Source organism: Dicentrarchus labrax, unplaced genomic scaffold (assembly GCF_905237075.1).
Source record: "Dicentrarchus labrax unplaced genomic scaffold, dlabrax2021, whole genome shotgun sequence".
NCBI classification, from domain to species: Eukaryota; Metazoa; Chordata; class Actinopteri; family Moronidae; genus Dicentrarchus; species Dicentrarchus labrax.
This window is the reverse complement of record NW_026136711.1, coordinates 19945416-19962887: the sequence shown is the minus strand read 5'-3', so window position 1 is coordinate 19962887 and position 17472 is coordinate 19945416. Positions and strand designations below refer to the sequence as shown.

At 39.5% G+C, this 17472-nt stretch overlaps 2 protein-coding genes across 3 annotated transcripts; both read right to left on the bottom strand.

The window, feature by feature from the left end:
* Nucleotides 1–2412: 2412 nt before the first annotated feature.
* cdkn1a (cyclin-dependent kinase inhibitor 1A) lies at nucleotides 2413–7125 on the bottom strand. 2 transcript variants are annotated; one of them, XM_051415913.1, is made up of 3 exons: nucleotides 6751–7125; nucleotides 4152–4605; nucleotides 2413–4059 (listed from the first exon to the last, which is right to left on the bottom strand). In XM_051415913.1, the coding sequence occupies exons 2-3, from the start codon at nucleotides 4594–4596 to the stop codon at nucleotides 4004–4006; spliced, it is 501 nt and encodes a 166-aa protein (XP_051271873.1). In that variant the 5' UTR covers nucleotides 4597–4605; nucleotides 6751–7125; the 3' UTR covers nucleotides 2413–4003. The 2 variants fall into 2 exon arrangements, with proteins under 2 accessions (XP_051271873.1, XP_051271872.1); XM_051415912.1 differs by lacking the exon at nucleotides 6751–7125 and adding an exon at nucleotides 4885–4996.
* Nucleotides 7126–11386: 4261 nt separating this feature from the next.
* Nucleotides 11387–16707, bottom strand: srsf3b (serine and arginine rich splicing factor 3b). Its single transcript, XM_051415239.1, has 6 exons — nucleotides 16380–16707; nucleotides 15433–15643; nucleotides 15186–15326; nucleotides 13301–13339; nucleotides 12320–12406; nucleotides 11387–12107 (listed from the first exon to the last, which is right to left on the bottom strand). The coding sequence occupies exons 2-6, from the start codon at nucleotides 15633–15635 to the stop codon at nucleotides 12080–12082; spliced, it is 498 nt and encodes a 165-aa protein (XP_051271199.1). The 5' UTR covers nucleotides 15636–15643; nucleotides 16380–16707; the 3' UTR covers nucleotides 11387–12079.
* Nucleotides 16708–17472: the final 765 nt, after the last annotated feature.

Sequence of the window (17472 nt, the reverse complement as noted above, 5' to 3'; positions counted from 1 at the left end):
CATACACCCAGTGTGCGCTGATGTGGGGCTGCAGTGATGGGGTGCCAAAGTACACAGTGTCTGTCTGAGCAGTGATTCACTCTCTTAATTTATCTCCCTCACAAAGAGAGAAAAAAGTGTGGTGTCTGAGCTACTTAGGGCTACTTCTAATCTCTGTGCTGAAATGTGTGTCAGTGTGTGTCTGTGGAGGGATACCCGCTAAACATAGATGTGAACAAGCTGTCATCTCCATCTTAGAAACAAACCTGAAATAAAGTTCAGAGAGGAAATAAAGCCTTTGTCCATGGACAGGATGTGGCATAAAAAAGATTCAAATGGAAGAAGTATTAAGATCTTTTACTGAGGTAACAGGAGCAATACAGCAGTATACAAATACACATTACAAGTAAAGAGTTATGCATTCAAAAGTTTACTAGCAAAAGTACAAAAGTATATTGTTAGAAAGACCAATGGCCCCTGTATCGCTGTATTAAAGTGAAAGTGTTATTCTGATGGTTGAGCTGGAGCTTAATTTAACTACGTTGTGTACTATGGGTACTTTAAGGCTGCAATATGTAAGTTCAGTTTCTAACATTTAAAGGTTACTAAAATTGTCAACATAATGTGAAGAAATAATGGTTTTGACATTATGTCAACGATGTCTGTGTACTGTGTTGCAGAGATATCCACTGACATTAGCATGCTAACCAGCTAGCTTTGGCCCATCCTGTCTCCTAATACCACTTTGTACCTCATGAGGCAATAGTTAGTCACTGTAGTATCCAGTCTTCCCTCAGTCCAACAATACTGAGGGGGTTTTCTTGCCACTTTATCTCCTGGCGCCCCAGGGCTGACCCCGCCATAACCCCCACTCAGGCCTGCGGAGGTGGGCATTGACTGATGGTCAGGAAGGGCACCACGCTTTGCAGCCAATTTGACATAGTGGCCGACCAATGTAATGACAGCAATGGTGTCCATCACACTGCTGCACAGCTAACTGAGCTAACTAGGTAACGACAGATACAGGTGGCCAGTTTGTACATATTGCACCTTTAATCATAACGAAGTGGGCAATATTTAAGATTTTATAAATGTAGTGAAGTAAAAAGGAAAGTTTTCCTAAAGTAGAAGTATAAAGTACAAGTACCTCGCAGTATTGTACTTGATTCATTGTACTTAATTATATTCCACCACTGCTCAAGGGGCTGTTTAAGAATAAAAAGCAATCAATACTCCATAAATGCACCAATGTAATGGTGTATTTCTCTTGATATATTAGCCCATATTTATCATTGGCTTTTAATTGTTACCCCTCACCTTAATTTGCTGGAATTTGATTATTTCATGCCACACCCTGCCCATGAATGAGGGCCACCCTGCACTATAGGGGGCACCACAAACACTCCTGTTATCTTTAATTTACTTCAGACTTATGATAAAGTTTATAACTCTACTTTCTGTAAACAAAGTTGACAGGTTATTCTTTACAGTACAGGCTCGAAGTTTATCTACAAGAGGCAAGAATGTTACACAAAACCACACCTGGGTGTTTCCCATTAAACACACAGTACCAGTACTACAGTGAGTGACGTTCACACTGTGGCCTCCACCCGTAGACTGAATACCAGCGGTAGAGACAGTAAGTAAACATCGAAACACCACCATGTAAAATTAAGTTTAAAAAAATAATTATAAGTCCTGCATTGTAAATCTTACCTACCTCTCCTTGATATAATTTAAATATTAAATATATTAATAAATATATTAAATAAATATAAATACATTATAAGTACTCATGATGGATCAATTATTATGACTGATGCCTTCATGTGTAATTCATAGCATTGCACTGTTGTAGTTGGTTGAGGTGGAGTTAATTTTAACTTCTTTATAAACCATTAAGTATCCACATCTATGAAAGTCCATCATTATCTATGAGCTGATGTGTTTTTGTATCTAAAATCTTGATGAGTTAAGTAGCTGCTACTACCACAAGACTGTTTTCCCTTTATACAACTTTATATGGCTACTTTACTTTATTTCAGGGGCAAAATTGTACTTTTTACAGCTATAATTATAGGCTACTTTTCAGATTAAGATTTACATAGATACAATAATATATAATAATACAACATTGTAATATATAATAACATAATACTGACAGCGGCCATACTCAACCGAAATTTAAGTAGGCTACTTTTACTTTTGTTACCCAAGTATATTTTGATGATACTTCAGTACTTTTATTTAAATAAATGCAGAACTTTTGCTTGTAAAGGACTATTTTTAGTCGATTGAAGAATCTAAATACTTACCAATGTTTTTTTAAAAAGTGAGTACCATAAATGACTCCTCCTTGCTATTTATTATTATATATAAAATACTATATATCAGTTTTTGTCTCACACACAAAGTAAAACCTTCACAAGAAAATTATTTAGAATATTTTATTGTAATTTGTAATTCTCATAATAATTAAACACAGACTACAATAACACAAGCTATAACATCTCACAATAAATAAGGATAGATCTTTTCTTTTGTAGCTTTTTTACATAAAACAATATGTAGGATCTGTGCACAAGCATCTATTAACAGAAGTGCATTCATTGTTTGGGGTAATGCTGTGTCTTTTTTTTGTTTAGCTTCGTATTTGCAGCGGTGAACATTTCTAAGCTGTCAGTTTGTAATGATTAGCTTTACAGTGACCTTGTTTGACACCCATTCAGATTATCCATAGCAGCAGGATTTGCCAACATATAGTGCAAGTGTTGTGAACAAACATGCTATTTGTTTTGAGGCAGATAATAACACATTGTGTGTTATAATTGCACTATGCATCCAAATAGAAAAGAATAAAGCACTTTAGCTTAGTAAATAATAAATTTGCTTCTGTGAACACTGTCTTGTGATTGTCCTTTATGAAACTTCAAATACCAAAACAAATGCCGTGAAGGCACTTGAAAATGGGTGTTTAAGATACACCACCTATCAGATGTATGAGCAATACTGCAATGTTTTCTTATGACTATGCTCCTTAACAGTGCTGTATTAAACTCTATAGATAAATCTCTGATATATATATATTTCTAAATAAACCTAAATATATGTGTTTTAAGGTGTTCCAAAGACATGGTGCTACACTCTTAACCTACACTACCTGGTGCTGTACACATGTCTGAGTCCGGGCAGGGGCAACTTCTGGAGGTCTGCTTTGAAGATCGATCGACATATAGTTGATGGAAAGAACCGAAGAGGACATGATGGCACTTCTGTCATTAATAATCTAAGCAAAGCAACAGCATGTACAGGATATCAAACTCTTCAAATATGTTCCTATGAGTACATGATGGTAGAAAATACATGACTGTACATCTGGATATATAAAGTATAATAAACGTTTTGTAAAAAAAAACCAAACAGAAAAGACTCCTAGCCCTCATGATACACATAAAGAAATAACATTGTAGAAAAACAATAGTGGATTTTAACAAAAGGAGCCAAAGGGCTTTATCCATTCTCTACTTTTTTCAAGTCATTCTGCAATTTTATCACAGCCACTCCTTAATTTCATTAAGAGACAGAATGATTTCCACCAACATGACTATTTCTATTTCAAGTGTATACAGTAATGTGTTTATCCATCGTATCTCGCGTTTTCAGCACTGTGGAATGTACAGTAGGAAATGTCAGTCAACACTTTGGCATCCTCATGATCCAAATGAGTATAAATCCACCGATTCGAGAGATTACCGTTAATCTTCTCTGCTCAAATGTCCCCTTCTTACCACTGGGGAAAAAACACCAACCCCCTCAGAGTGAATACAGTACCATAATTAACCTGATAGTGATGATGTGTAGCTGCAGTCCCTTCTGTGGTCATCACCGGGTACCCAGGACCCCCCCCCACCCTTGATGAGTGACTTTGCAGAGTCTATGCAGAGCTTGGTATTCCTGAGTGTTGTACTGTTTGTATGGTTCTTTTGGGATATTGGCACCTTTGCAGTAAACTGAGCCAAAAAAATCACTCGCCGGATTTGGGCGGCATCCAAACTACTCTTCTTTTAGCCTGATAGAAATCTGTTGGGATAGAGAACAGGAAGTTCAGCTCATGCAAATCCACATGAAATTACAACTGTACTCATTCACACTGAGAATATCTACATCTGTACCTGTAATGTTGGTCTGTTTCCTCTTCAGCCCCGTATTCTCTCTCCTCTCCGGTGTTTTCTCCAGGTTCTCCAAATCGTTTTCACATCTCTCTGGCGAACATGGGATGTTCTCCTTCTCGCTCTGTGGTGACCCCACCCTTCCTCCCTTGGGCTTAACTGCTGCCTCTGCCGCCCTCTGACCTCCTGCCTGTCCCAGATCATGCATGCAGGATCTGTAGAGCAGTGGCACCTTGGCTCCTGGGACGCCTTCCCACTTGAAGTCGTCGCTCTCCAGAGGCTTGTCCGAGATGAAGTCGAAGCCCCAGCGCCGTGAAGCCTCCTCCAGGTCTTTTTGCAGTGCGGCCTGGTACTCCACATGCAGCTGCTCTCGGTCGACAGGGCCGAACAGGTTTCGTCGAGCGGGGCCTCTTCGCAGGGCCCTCAGGATCCGCTTGTGAGTAGCCATAATTCTACACTGCAGGACACAGAGAACAGGGCAACCGGTTAGTTGAGAACTCCTGCTGGACATCACCAGTGATCAGCTGAGACAGTGATGGAGATCATCAGCCTTCACTATAGATTAAAACAATTCATCAACTGGATAAAATGAATAAAAAGCTGCATCTCGACACCAGTCTGATTCTAAAGTTAAAGGAAAATTAATTCCCCTAAATGCTAAAACATCTTAAATTCAACAACATAAAACAAAGTTATTTTACTGCCTTTAAGTTTTAAAAGTAGAAATCAGGCTTACCATGGCTCTAGTCAGTTTAAGTTTCCTCAGTGACAACAATAGAGAATCTCAGACTGGTGTTACTGTGCAGCTCTTTATAAGATCACCCAGCCAGTGACTCACTGAGCCCTCCTCTGTGAATCACTGGTACATGCCTGGACATAATCTCAGACAGACATGTGAGGGCAAGTTCTCAGCAGAGGTTCAGTCACTACAGACAGTCACCACTGGGTGGCGACGTGAGTACAGACAGCTTGCTAAACAACTTCCAAAGGAACTGATCGGGTATATTGAAGATCATAGGAATTGTTATGAGCCTTATCAATAAACCAGTGCTTTCCACACACACATATATACATATATATATATTTGACAGCACTTGTATGCAAACTGTTCCAGGCATTAAGGTTAAATGGTCGCGGTGCTTCACTGTACGAGCTACAAGAAGGAATCAGCTGCGTCTCAGGAGAATAATAAATCTTTATATTCATCCGGGAAGGGCTTGGCAGGGTTCACATTTGAAGGGACAATTAGGAGAAACCTGTCCCAGCCCACCCTCACTATCCAGCTAAAAGCACATTAGGAGAGGAGAGGTCATGGTAATTACAATAATATGTGGAGACACTAATGAAGTTTACTTTCAGTGATTTAATTGATTATATTTTATCTAAGCACAGAAACTGTTCCGGTTTTATGTGGACGATAGGTTGACGAAGGATACAGAGGAACAAAATCTGCCAAAACAGATTAAATAGATGTTTGAGCCACCAGTCAGACACACTGACTGCGGTTTGACTTGAACAGATGGCTAATTTGAAGACAGTCTGACATTTAAACAAAGCTTTACAGCCAATGTGATGTTTACAAATATAGATAAAAGTGTGAAATGTGTGTAAAGCATATTCCTGTTGCATTATCTGACTTGGCTGTAGCCACACCACAGAGCCGAGCAGACTGAGGTAATGTAATAGGGCATTTTTCCAGGAACTTCTGTTTATTCATACAACTTCCTGCTTCACCTTATTTAACTGAAAGTGTTCAGCTCTTCATCTTGTACGTGATGATAACTTTGAGAATTCTTGTTTACAAAAACATATTCAACACTATATATGTATTAAAGGAGCATTTATGGCAAAAAAAAAATCTAATGACCCCTCATCTACCTTGAGCAGAAGTGGGTAGAAAAATGTGGGGGCGCACTGCTGTGAGACAACATAGTCCCCCCTCCCTCCTCCCCGTGTCTCCCCCCTTCCTCCCTCCCCATACTCCTTCCACCTCACGGGATTGGCCGTCAGAGAGGGAGAGGGGCGGGGCGGTGCAGGGAGGGGTGATTCAAGGCTGTGGCGGGAGAGGAATCGAGCATGTGCGACCGAGGCACCGGCTCCGGAGCAGCAGAGACCCAGCCCAGTTTACTACACGGCTCCACGTGAAGCTGGAGCTCGTGTCAGACAGTCACACTGGGCTGTCACTGAAGCCCGGACCTCCCTCCCACACACACACACACAGACACACACACACACACTCATATACACTCATACACAATAATATGAATATAAGTGTGACAGGGCGCCTGAATATAGAGTTTTTAAATATGTTTGGTCAACTTTTAAGAGAGAAACTGAAACCTAGAAAGCTGAAATAAAGTTATATTTAAACTTATATAAAGGTAGTGGAAGTTATTAGTCACGTAAACGCACCATTTGTAATTGTGTAAGTATAAAAATATTCAATGTATAGACATAAAGGTAGATAATATTGTGTATATTACAAGTTATATAGACGTATAACCTCGATATATGTTATAGAGTTACTTACACAACATTTACATGATAAAATGCTAAAAACGTAGTTCCATTTGAAGTAGTAGTCCAGAGTCGTTTTACTCACATTATCAGTCAGCTGCAGTCCTCTCCGGTAAATAAAAAAGATCCTTCTTATTTCAAACTTGTTTGAATGAATCCGATGTCTTTCTGCCTCCTTGTTGTTGTTTTTTTTTTATAATTTACCCAACAGCTCCGATGTGAAAATATACCCAAAGGCTGATGTTACTGAACCCAGCCCCTCGGATGAATCAGACACAACTTTAACTCCTTTAGTTTTCTGGAAGTATCCTCTCAGACATCTGGGTCAAACTTTTATGAACTCCTGTGGGCGGGGACTCCCGCAGCTCCCGTGCCGAGGTGGGGTCAGCTCGGTCACACGTGGATTTCGCCCGGTAAAACACACGAGCACACGTGAAGTTTTGCCTCCCGTAGTAGTCTGGAGGAAATTGAAGCTGGGGACTGTCGACCCAGCGCTGCCTCTCACTGCGCATGACAGAGGGCGAACGCGCAAGTATCCCGGATGTCCATTCGACACGAGGAGGATGTCTGCAGTTGCATCGTGTGGTTTATCTCCTCCTGGGTAGGTTTCCAGTGTCTGCAGCAACTTCATTTAAAGCACAAATACCACAATGTGCATATACATAAACAATGGTGGGAATATATAATAATAATATAATATTAATAATAATATATTCACTTATTGTACCTGTCTGTGGTACTTTAATATTTTATGTTACTTTATCATTTCAAGGGAAATGTACTTTTTGCTCCACTACATTCTTCTGCACTATAATGTAAGTTACTGGTTACTTTAAAAGTAGGATTTCATATACAAAACATGATTATCTTATAAAATATGTTGCATTTTTACAGACCTACATTGAATGTAACCAAGTACATTTACTGAAGTACACTTTTGGGATACGTATACTTTAATTTGGTATTTCCATTTTGAGCAGGGTTTTACTTCTTCTTCACGACATGTTGGAGGCATATTCCATACAACTTAAATTCAAATTTCCCAGCTTGTGATCAATAAGTATATCTATCTAAAAGTAAGTAAATTAGAAGCAGGTCTCCTTTTTAAGTACTGGTGCTAGTTTGACATCAAATATGAAGTTGAAAAAAACAAGAAGAAGACTTTAACTTTGTTTATGGAGCAACATGACATGACACATAATGACATTTTAATTGAGCTATATCTGATGTGGTATTGTGTATATTTAGGCGTGTTGATGTAATAATCTATTTTTTAAATTTAGTTTGCACTGATGTAGTTTTGGTTTTAAGATTTTATTACATCTTTTAACATCTTGGTACCATGTTGGAAATCACTACAACATCTTATCCCTCGGACTGATGTTTCTGTAGATCCATGAATGAATCAATAAAAGTACAATATTACTCAGAATTGTGCTTGTGTGGGCAGGGGTTGTTTACAGTTCAGCCCAGAGACAACTCCTCACACCTCACAATCACATCACGCTGCCCTTCAGTCTGGTTCCCAGCACGTCAACAACAAGAGCCCCAACTGTACGACGCAGCGTATAAAGGACCAACTGATCTCAGTGAGTCCTTTGTGGAGGAGACTGACGGGACAACAGAAACACTCTCAGACTGTTTACAAATCTACAGTGCGGCTACAGTCATATGTACTGAAGTTAATGAAGTTGTAACTAAATGGAAAGGTACAATGAGTGAAAACTGTTTGTTAATGAGCAGCAGCTGTGTGACTACATTTGTACAGCTGAGTAGACACTTTATTATCAGCTCTCAGGCAGCTGCACAGTGCAGAGCCCGTCAAATTATCTCATTCATTATGTGCTTCATCATATTCAGCTCTTTGTTCTGCACTGTGAAAGGTTTGATGCAATAGAAAGCGCCAAATGAAGCGCGTAGAGACCATGCATGGCAACTTAGTTAACCATTTAATGAGTGAAAGTCGTCCTGGAGTTCTGCTATTTGTAACTTTATTACCTGCCACTATAGTTACATAACACATCCTTAATGCTTGTGTTAGGGAGTACGGTTGTTATTTCAAAAATGTATTTGATTTTAATGGTCCCATAAGCAGCTGGACTATTCTCATCAGAAGGATTGTGGTATAGTTTGAGGTTTGCCAACGCAGGGGTCCGGCAGTTGAACCTGACTCAATTTTGCTGCAACACAACATGACGTCATCTGGCAAGTTGCTGCATTACCCAATCAAATACATGCAAGAGCTGCTGGACTACTTTATAATGCTGTATTTCTTTTTCTTTATATATATGTATATATATATATATTTTTTTTTAAGTTATTTATATTTTATGGGGGCTTTTATTGCCTTTGATAGTGACAACTGTAGAGTGAACAAAGGGAGGGAGAGAGTGAGAGGATGACACACAGTGAAGGACTCCAGCTCCACCAGGTGAGCCACCATAGCACCCTATAATGCTGTATTTTTACTGTTCACTTCTAAATCTTAATATAATTAATAATAATAATTGCTACTGTGATTATCTTCTGGAGTAGTAAAGATCTTGTGTCAGAATATCATACTGCTGTGTAGTGTTTTGTCATCTCACAAGCCTTCAAATTCACAGATTCACCTGTGACTCAAACTGGACTTCCTAGATCAGATTTCATGTGACCGATACCTGAAGAAACACACACCTCTGCACAAACAACAGTGTTGTTTTAACACAGCGCTGAAAGCCTGCTTAAGTGTTGTTGACTTTGATAATCCCTGTTAATCAGGGGAAACTTAAGGAAGTCAGTGCTCCCGGACCCACTCAGGAAATAGTCCGACATATAACCCCACTTTGGTTACTGTACGGATTACACAAACAAGATATAACATGAGAATAAGTGAATGTTAGAAGAGCTTGAAGGTTGGTACTGTTATTGTTGGACAGAGCCTGGCTAACTGTTTGTCTCGGCTGCTGGCTGTAGCTTCACATCGGGGTACAAGACTGAGATCAATCTTCTCATTTAACTCAGCAAAACGTCCCGAAATATTAAAACTTTTGTTTAGTCCACACAAGATATATTTCTCAGAGTCCATGTTGAGGTCATCAAATGTTGTGGGTTTGACCAATTGACCTGTTTTACAGCAGCCATTTTAACATGACATTATAGGGTAAACAGAGGCGTCACCAATAATGCTAATTAAGGTTCAGTCCCATTCAGAGCTGCCGGTCGGGGGGCTCAAAGAAAGGCTCTGCTACACTAAATGGAACAGAGCCTTAATTACTGCCATTGATAACACCTGTGATTACCCTATTTCACATCAAAATGGCTGCTGTGAAAAAGGTCTACAGCCCAACTCATTCACTTTACGATGATTTGAACTGAGAAAAGCAGCTATGATCTTATGATTCAGATAGATAGATAGATTAAATTAATTAATTAATTAAATTATTTTTTGATTAAATAATAGTGTCTAAAATTAGCTCCAACCAGCTCCTCTGTGTCTCTCACACAGTCAGTCATTAAGACCATGTGTATGTTAAATAACAGTGGGTGGAAATATCTCGGCTGTCTGAGGTTTTCCTCGAGTGTAAGGCCGTTTCTGTGGATGCCGTGAGTCATCGCCCCGGTGACGTCACGGGGCTTGAACAACTCGTGGAAAAAGCGCGCGCAGATTTGAGAAACTTGTGCCTCTGAGTGTGTGCCGGTTCACGTGGACTGTGTGCGTGAACGGGGATCTCGTGGAGGGGTGTGTAACGGAAGAAAACAATTGTAGGGAGAGTAGTCAAGACTGAATCACACTGTCTCACTCTTTATGGATTTAATCACTGTCTCACTCTCACCACCTTTAATAGGCCGTACACCGCACACACAGCGCGGCTTTATCTGCGGTCAGACAGACAGAACAGACAGGGAGCAGACAGACTGGGCAACATACAAACAACCTCATCGATCCACGGACTTCCTCCTGGACTGTTTCAGTATCTTAGCCCAAATCTATATACTGACTTCAGTAACTCTTTAATATTATGTTTTATGTTATGGAGACATCGACAATCTATCTGAATGTATTTTGTCTAAAATGTCTCCATCTACTTTATTGTAACAAACCCTTTAACAGCGATTAACTATTTAATTTAAGAAACATTTTAAGGCATCTCTATCTAGATTTTAACTACTTTCATTCAGTTGTATTATATGTAATGTAAATTTAAATGAAAGATGCTTTAATCTTAACATTTTTATTAATATATAATAAGTGTATTAAGACTAATCTACAGATATTGAGATTTGGAGCTATGAATGGTGAAAGCTGTAAAAGGAGAAACAAAGGATCTACTTTTGTGTCATTTGATTTAGTAAACCTTTCACTCACCTAAGACTTAGGTGATTGTTTATATTATAAATGTTTAAATATAGTATACAAAATATCAACAGTACCACCAGTTGACATAAGTGTGGATAACTTGCATGTAAAAAGAACTTCAAATGAAAAGTTAAATGACAATAATATAAACTGGCCATTAGTAAGAAAAACAGTACAAACGGCACCCTACACTGACCAGCAAGATTAATCAATTAAAGCCATTTATTGTATTAATCTCATGTGAAAGTGAGCTCAATAATCACACTGTGACCTGGACCATCTCCACTAACGCTGTAAGAGTGCACTCTTGTGGTAAAGAAACTGGGTAGAAGACAAAACAGTATAATAGCTTTACCTTAGGAAGAAATAAATATCAAAGCAGTTTTGTTATTTGTTTTTTTATCAACCGGTATTTTTAATTGAGACAATTTCACATAGTATCAAACAAAAGAAAAATAATGGAAAACTTCATAGACAAAAATTTGACTTGTGTTCATTACACCTTTTGGATCAATGCCATAGATTTGCATTTTGAATGAGGGGGTGCATTTATTACAAACAACCAACCATTAACAGATGGAAACCTTCAGTATGAAGTAAGAAAGTAGCACGTTGAAAATAGGTTGGCTTTACAGACAATCAAAAAGGAGGGACTTTCTTACAAATCATCCCAACCCTTCCTTAAAAAAAGAAAAAAGAAAGAAAAATGCTGGCGTTTTACACAATGAAAATAAATGAGGAACTACTCACACTAAGTCAAACTACACAGTACATTCATTGACAAAAACCGAAGCTCTTAAGAGATTAACTGGTAAACTGGAATGCTGGGTGGCACGACTGTTTCAGGACCGACAAGATGGATGTGACTTACGTGAGGCATCACACCTGTACACACCCACTCAAGGTTTTTGAAAATTACATAACAAAAGGGGGGGGAGACACTAAAATGCATGATTGTTTAAAAAACCCAACACAAAAATGACCTTGTCGGCCATGTTGAAGTCTATCATATGAAACGGCGACGATTGTACAACCGTTCCGTCTTCAGCTCCCTTTACACCTGACAGACATTCCTCTATTTCCTGTCAGTAGACCTGGAGCGGCTGTGAGGACAAAAGAAAACAAATTGTTAAAGAATTACCCACCAAACTGCAACGGCAACATTCTCAGCAGCACCACACTCAAACAAGACCTAGCCCAACAACGCCTAGGGCTGCATACTGCATCAATGCTGCTTAGGCATGTATGAGTGTCGGTCTGTCCTCCAAAGAACACCCAACGTTGGGTATGTTAAGATAACTCAAGAGATCAATACCTCCTTGATCGAGAAAAGGACCTTGAAGGTTTGTGGTTCCTGTCCCTGGAGAGGGACCTCTCCCTCCTCCTGTCTCTGGAGAAAGACCTGCAACAACCAAACCATACCATTTAGTAAAGAGTTATGAAACGACAAGTGTTACCAGCAGTAGCCAATAAACATTGATTCTTTCAGTTGCATTTTAAGTTTTGTCAGTTGTCCAACTGCAAGTTAATGTCTGCACTTTCCTGACAGCTGCGTATGGACTGTGTGTTTGTATTAAAACAGAGTGGCGACTCTTTACAGAATTGATCTAGCACATCAAGTGCAGCAGTTAAACTTTTTATACACATTAAATCATTTCAGCTCAGAGACATCATAGTTCTGAGTCTAAATCAATAGTAGTAGCTTGTTAAAAATTTTTAAGTAAAGTCAATATTTTACAGCTGGTGACTGATAACTAGTGTTTCTGGCTTCACAGCCAACAGGTGATTATAAATCGTCACTGAATCTTTAAGTTTTAGCCATTTAGAACATAAGTTACTTGAAAAAAGTCAAAAACAACCTAATAAGGTTCAATCAGGGATTTCATAATGGATAAAATGCTACTGAAGCCAAAAAACTTCAAAATATGATGTAGAGATTATGCAATTACATGCAAGATATATTCTTAACAGTCCAGTGTGCAGGACTTAGTGACATCTAGCAGAGTAGCTACAGACCACAACTCCCTAACCCTTCCCAGCGTGAAGGAGAAACTACAGTGGCCGCAAAATGCACAAAACCTAAGCGGCATCTAGAGCTAGTGTTTGGTTTGTCCCTTCTGGGCTACTGTAGAAACACAATTCCTAAATTCAGGGGATTACACCCGAATGAAAACAACCCTATAATTATTATATTCCAACTTAAGAAAATACAGTAGGATATCCTACATGTACAGATAACACAAACACAAAACTTCCACGTTCATATAAGATACAAGACATTTGAAAGCCGACATACCTGCTTCGACTGCGGCTAAAGCTCCTCCTGCGTGGGGATCTGTGCAGGGAAAATACAAAAGTGTTAAGAACAAACACAGATGCACCGATCCGCCGTAGAGCTCCACACTATTCTAATCCTTTTCTTACATGGGCCTCCCTCAACACAGCCCTCTCTCTATCCCAGTAACTCAAAATGGAAATAAAAGAATTGAGTGTTTTTCGAGGAACAAAATTATCTAGATCAGAAAATATAACTCACTGGCAATGGACCTAGTGCATAAAGATGGCAGGTGCTTAGGAATTCTCTCTCACCTATCCCACAGTGCCATGTGCATCTTTAAATAAAATCACCAGTGTGAATTATATTCCAGTAATTTAAAGTGGAAGAGTAGGATGTGTCCTATGATTAAGAATTGTACTTGGTGTCTGAGCCTAAAAGCGCATTACAAAACTAAAGTGAGCTAACTAGCAACATTTGCCCCCATCAGAAGATTCAACGCCGCACTGTGGACTGGCCATAGTGTGGGAATAAAGACTCACACAGAGGCCACCATCTGTATGAAACTGGTCCACTACACTTAGGGAGCACATAAGGAACTGGAAGCTAGTAACAAAACAGTATACTGGTCACTGGGAATAAGTCTCGTGAAGTAACCAGACTAAGATCTAAAAACCAACCATACAGCACAAAAAACTTTGGATATTTATTGGGGGGTTGAGAAGAGTTTTGATTTGTGTGACTTCATAATTCTGCTCAGAGCCCCAAGACATACCAGATGAGTGTCTATAATGGAAATCTCTGGAAATGTGAAGTTCCAGACTGATTCAAATATTTAAAAAAAGAACACCCTTTTCATACCAGCTGACTCTTCACTTTCAAAACTGTAATCAGCAGTGTACTGAATGAAGCAGGAAAACTTACTAGTATTTTTGGTTTTCAACAAGCTAGATATGACGAAAGGGAGGCAGACTGTCGGCCGGGTAGGTAGAATTGGCTGAATAGGACTGGCCAGATGCTGCAAGGTGATTAGGTGGCAGGCAGATGGGGGCTGGCTGTGGCTTTTTTCCTGCTTTAATTGGTTAGCCGAAGGCTGCTGTTGGTAGGTTGTAGACATTTGGGAACGTAATACGCTGATTGGTCGGGAATGTGAGGTGGGCCGCTGCCGTTTGGGTTAAGGTTGAAGGAGGAGGAGGTTGAGAACGGCATGCTGAGGAACCAATGGGTTGGTGCAACCTGACGACTGGCCATGCCTGGGTCATGTGACAGCACCAGCCAAGCTGATTGGGGCACGATGGTCAGCAGTCACATGATGCTGAAAGAGGACTAGTTGATTGACTCAGAGGGTGGTGAGAAGAGGCATGGTGGTGGCTCTGCAACGGGTTTCATTCTTATTAATATAGATGGAAAATAAAAAGCATCCTCAAACAAAAAGAAAAAATGCATCACATTTGGCACTTTCATCCCCCCAAAATTTTAAACAGATACCTTTTTTTGACATTATTTTAAGAGTGCACAGAAAAGGTACACTTTGAAAGAAGCATTAGTGCATCGCAGGCCAGATTTCAAAGATGCATTTTGCAATTAAACGGTTTCACTACATGACCTAAAATGTCCTATTCCCATGACATACGGTCATATTATTTGGTTATGAATGTTTATCTGTTCAGCTCCCTACATAAAATGACCAATAATATCAATGAAGATGAAACTGCAAGTCAATCACAAATGTATACTCAGCATAGATAACAGACTAGAAATGCCTAGACTGGAGAAACATAAGCAATTACCAGGAAATATACTGTGGGTAAGAAGGTGGGATCAGTAAGTCACAGAGCAGGATTTAAGTACAAGATAGATCATATGCTGTCCCTGCTGGTCACTGTCAAACAACAACATGGGTCACCTTCGCCTGGGTGGTGGGCTACGACGCCTGTAGTCATCTCGGTCTCGAGGACGCCTGCCCCACGAAGGGGGAGCGCCACGGGTACGGCTGCGCTTCTCACCGTTGGACAGCTCTACTCGCACCCGGCAACCACACAATGTCCTAGAAAACAACCAGACATTATCAACCATTATAGCTGCAGCAAAAGTTGTAGTTTTTCTACAGTTTCGGCCAGTGAGTGTCAACATTAGTTCAGATTGATGCCTACCTTCCATCAAGCTCACGCACTGCATCAGTAGCATCTCTGGGGTCTTCAAATTCAACAAAGGCGAAGCCTGGAGGGTTCCTGGCCACCCAAACACTGCGGAGAGGACCATAGTAGCCAAACGACCTTTCTAACTCTGTCTTGTTTCCATTGTTGCCCAAATTTCCAACATAGACTTTACAGTCTAGTGGACAGTCACGATGCATGACTGAATCTGAAAAATAATGAACAAAGAAAGGAAATTGGTTATAATACAGCAGAGTCATAAGGGAAACGCATGAACTAGTAGATTAAGCTAAACTAGAAGAGTCTGTGGTGTGAACATTAACGTTAATGATCCCCATTGTCGCAATATGCGTTGCACAACTTGGCTTTATCCAATCTTCCAGAATAACCTCCATAAAAAGGTGTGTACCATTAAATGAACAAAGTTTATGTTATTACAGTGCATGAAAAACCTGCTGTACTGACTCAAATCACACCGACAATGAGTTAAATAAACTACATGGGAAAGGTGAAACGAGCATGGCCTACTTGGCTGTCGGAGTCGACGCCAGACGTTATGCTAACTTTAGCTTAACAAAAAAAAAAAAAATACTACGGTGTGTAAGATAATGCTAGCCTTTCAGAAAGCTTGTAAAAACAAACCACACGATTAACTGAACGGCTAACCCAACACTTGCCTGTATTCCACATTAAAATATGTCGTTTCACATCCACACAAGATTATGATTCGACGCTTGTGAGCTAATAAAAGCTAAAGGCTATTTAACGATAGCTAAAATGGCTGTCTCCTTCCCGCGGCCCTCAGCAGCGTTCAGCTAACAACCACAGACATCAAACAATAGATTTAACTCGTGTGGCGATACGATTGATCGACTCAAACATGACATCCGTGGAAACAAAAGTCACAGTAAAACACACGATAAAGAGTTTAATTCAGACTGTACCTTGTTTAGTTGTTACTTCCAGCTCAAACTGTGTGCGCTCCTCAGGGTGGTTTGTTCTTCTCTCGGTCGTCGATGGAAAATGGCGTGACGGAAAATACGTTCGTCAGTAGAGTGACCAGGATGCTGAGGGCGGGGTAAGTTACCGGTGGGTATACGATCTCACTTTAACTAGTGGATTTAATAGTATTTTAACACATACTTCGTGTTACAAAGACTCCATATTATTCGATTCAGTTAGTTTAATCTCTAAAATATTTATGGATCGTATTAAGAGCTTGAAACGGATGAGAAAGGTCTTAAACCGGTAACACACACTTTGACTGCAGTACCACTGTTGGCCACAATGCGGGAGTCGGTTTGGTGATGGCGCTGTTTCGATATTTCTTGGTCAGGGATCCACAGTAGGTTTTTTTCCCCCCCTTCAATAAACCTTTATTGAATAAAATGATGTACAATGTTCAATCCGTGCAACAACAGTAAACGACACAGCGTGTAAAGAAACAGTAAGACTAAACGAATAATAAAAATACAATAAATACATGATGAAATAATAACCTTGTATGTGGATACTTGTATTTCCCTCGGGATAAATAAAGTATCTATATATCTCTATCTAACAATAAAAAAAAACTGGAAAAGCTATACACTAAATCCACATGTTAAATTGACCATGTGTCTTAATTTACAATATGATCCAGTTCTTCATGGAAAACAGAAAATGATGGGCTCTTTGTTGGTCTATAAAACTCTGTAGTACTTATAATACTGATTGTGCTTGTTTTTCAATTATCTGTCACTTACAAACCCAGGCTGTCATTCACAGAGACAAAAGTTGCACCCAGCTCAGTCTCATAACTCAATCCATAATTATACCCCAAGCTTAAAATATGTTTTCATATATGTAGGCTAAACTCAGCAAACTCAAGGTTTATAGTTAAACATAACTTCAATATTACTTTTAAACCTCACTGTCTGGTTTTGGTTAAGAGCAATCACAGCAGTCATAGTTCTGGTGAGTTACATAATTTTGAGAGAGAAATTAAAGGCTGGATTTGTGGAAATTGTGCAATACACATATGATATACTTGGACTT

What these genes read in the sequence shown, in the direction of transcription:
- cdkn1a (XM_051415912.1), bottom strand. An exon ending in GAAACAGACCAACATTACAG is followed by an intron (nt 4,060 to 4,151) that starts GTACAGATGTAG and finishes CTATCCCAACAG; the next exon opens with ATTTCTATCAGGCTAAAAGA.
- srsf3b (XM_051415239.1), bottom strand. Translation starts at nt 15,635, where the DNA reads ATGCATCGTGACTGTCCACTAGACTGTAAAGTCTATGTTGGAAATTTG. An exon ending in TTTAGCCGCAGTCGAAGCAG is followed by an intron (nt 12,407 to 13,300) that starts GTATGTCGGCTT and finishes TGGTTGTTGCAG; the next exon opens with GTCTTTCTCCAGAGACAGGA. An exon ending in TCCTTTTCTCGATCAAGGAG is followed by an intron (nt 12,108 to 12,319) that starts GTATTGATCTCT and finishes TTGTCCTCACAG; the next exon opens with CCGCTCCAGGTCTACTGACA.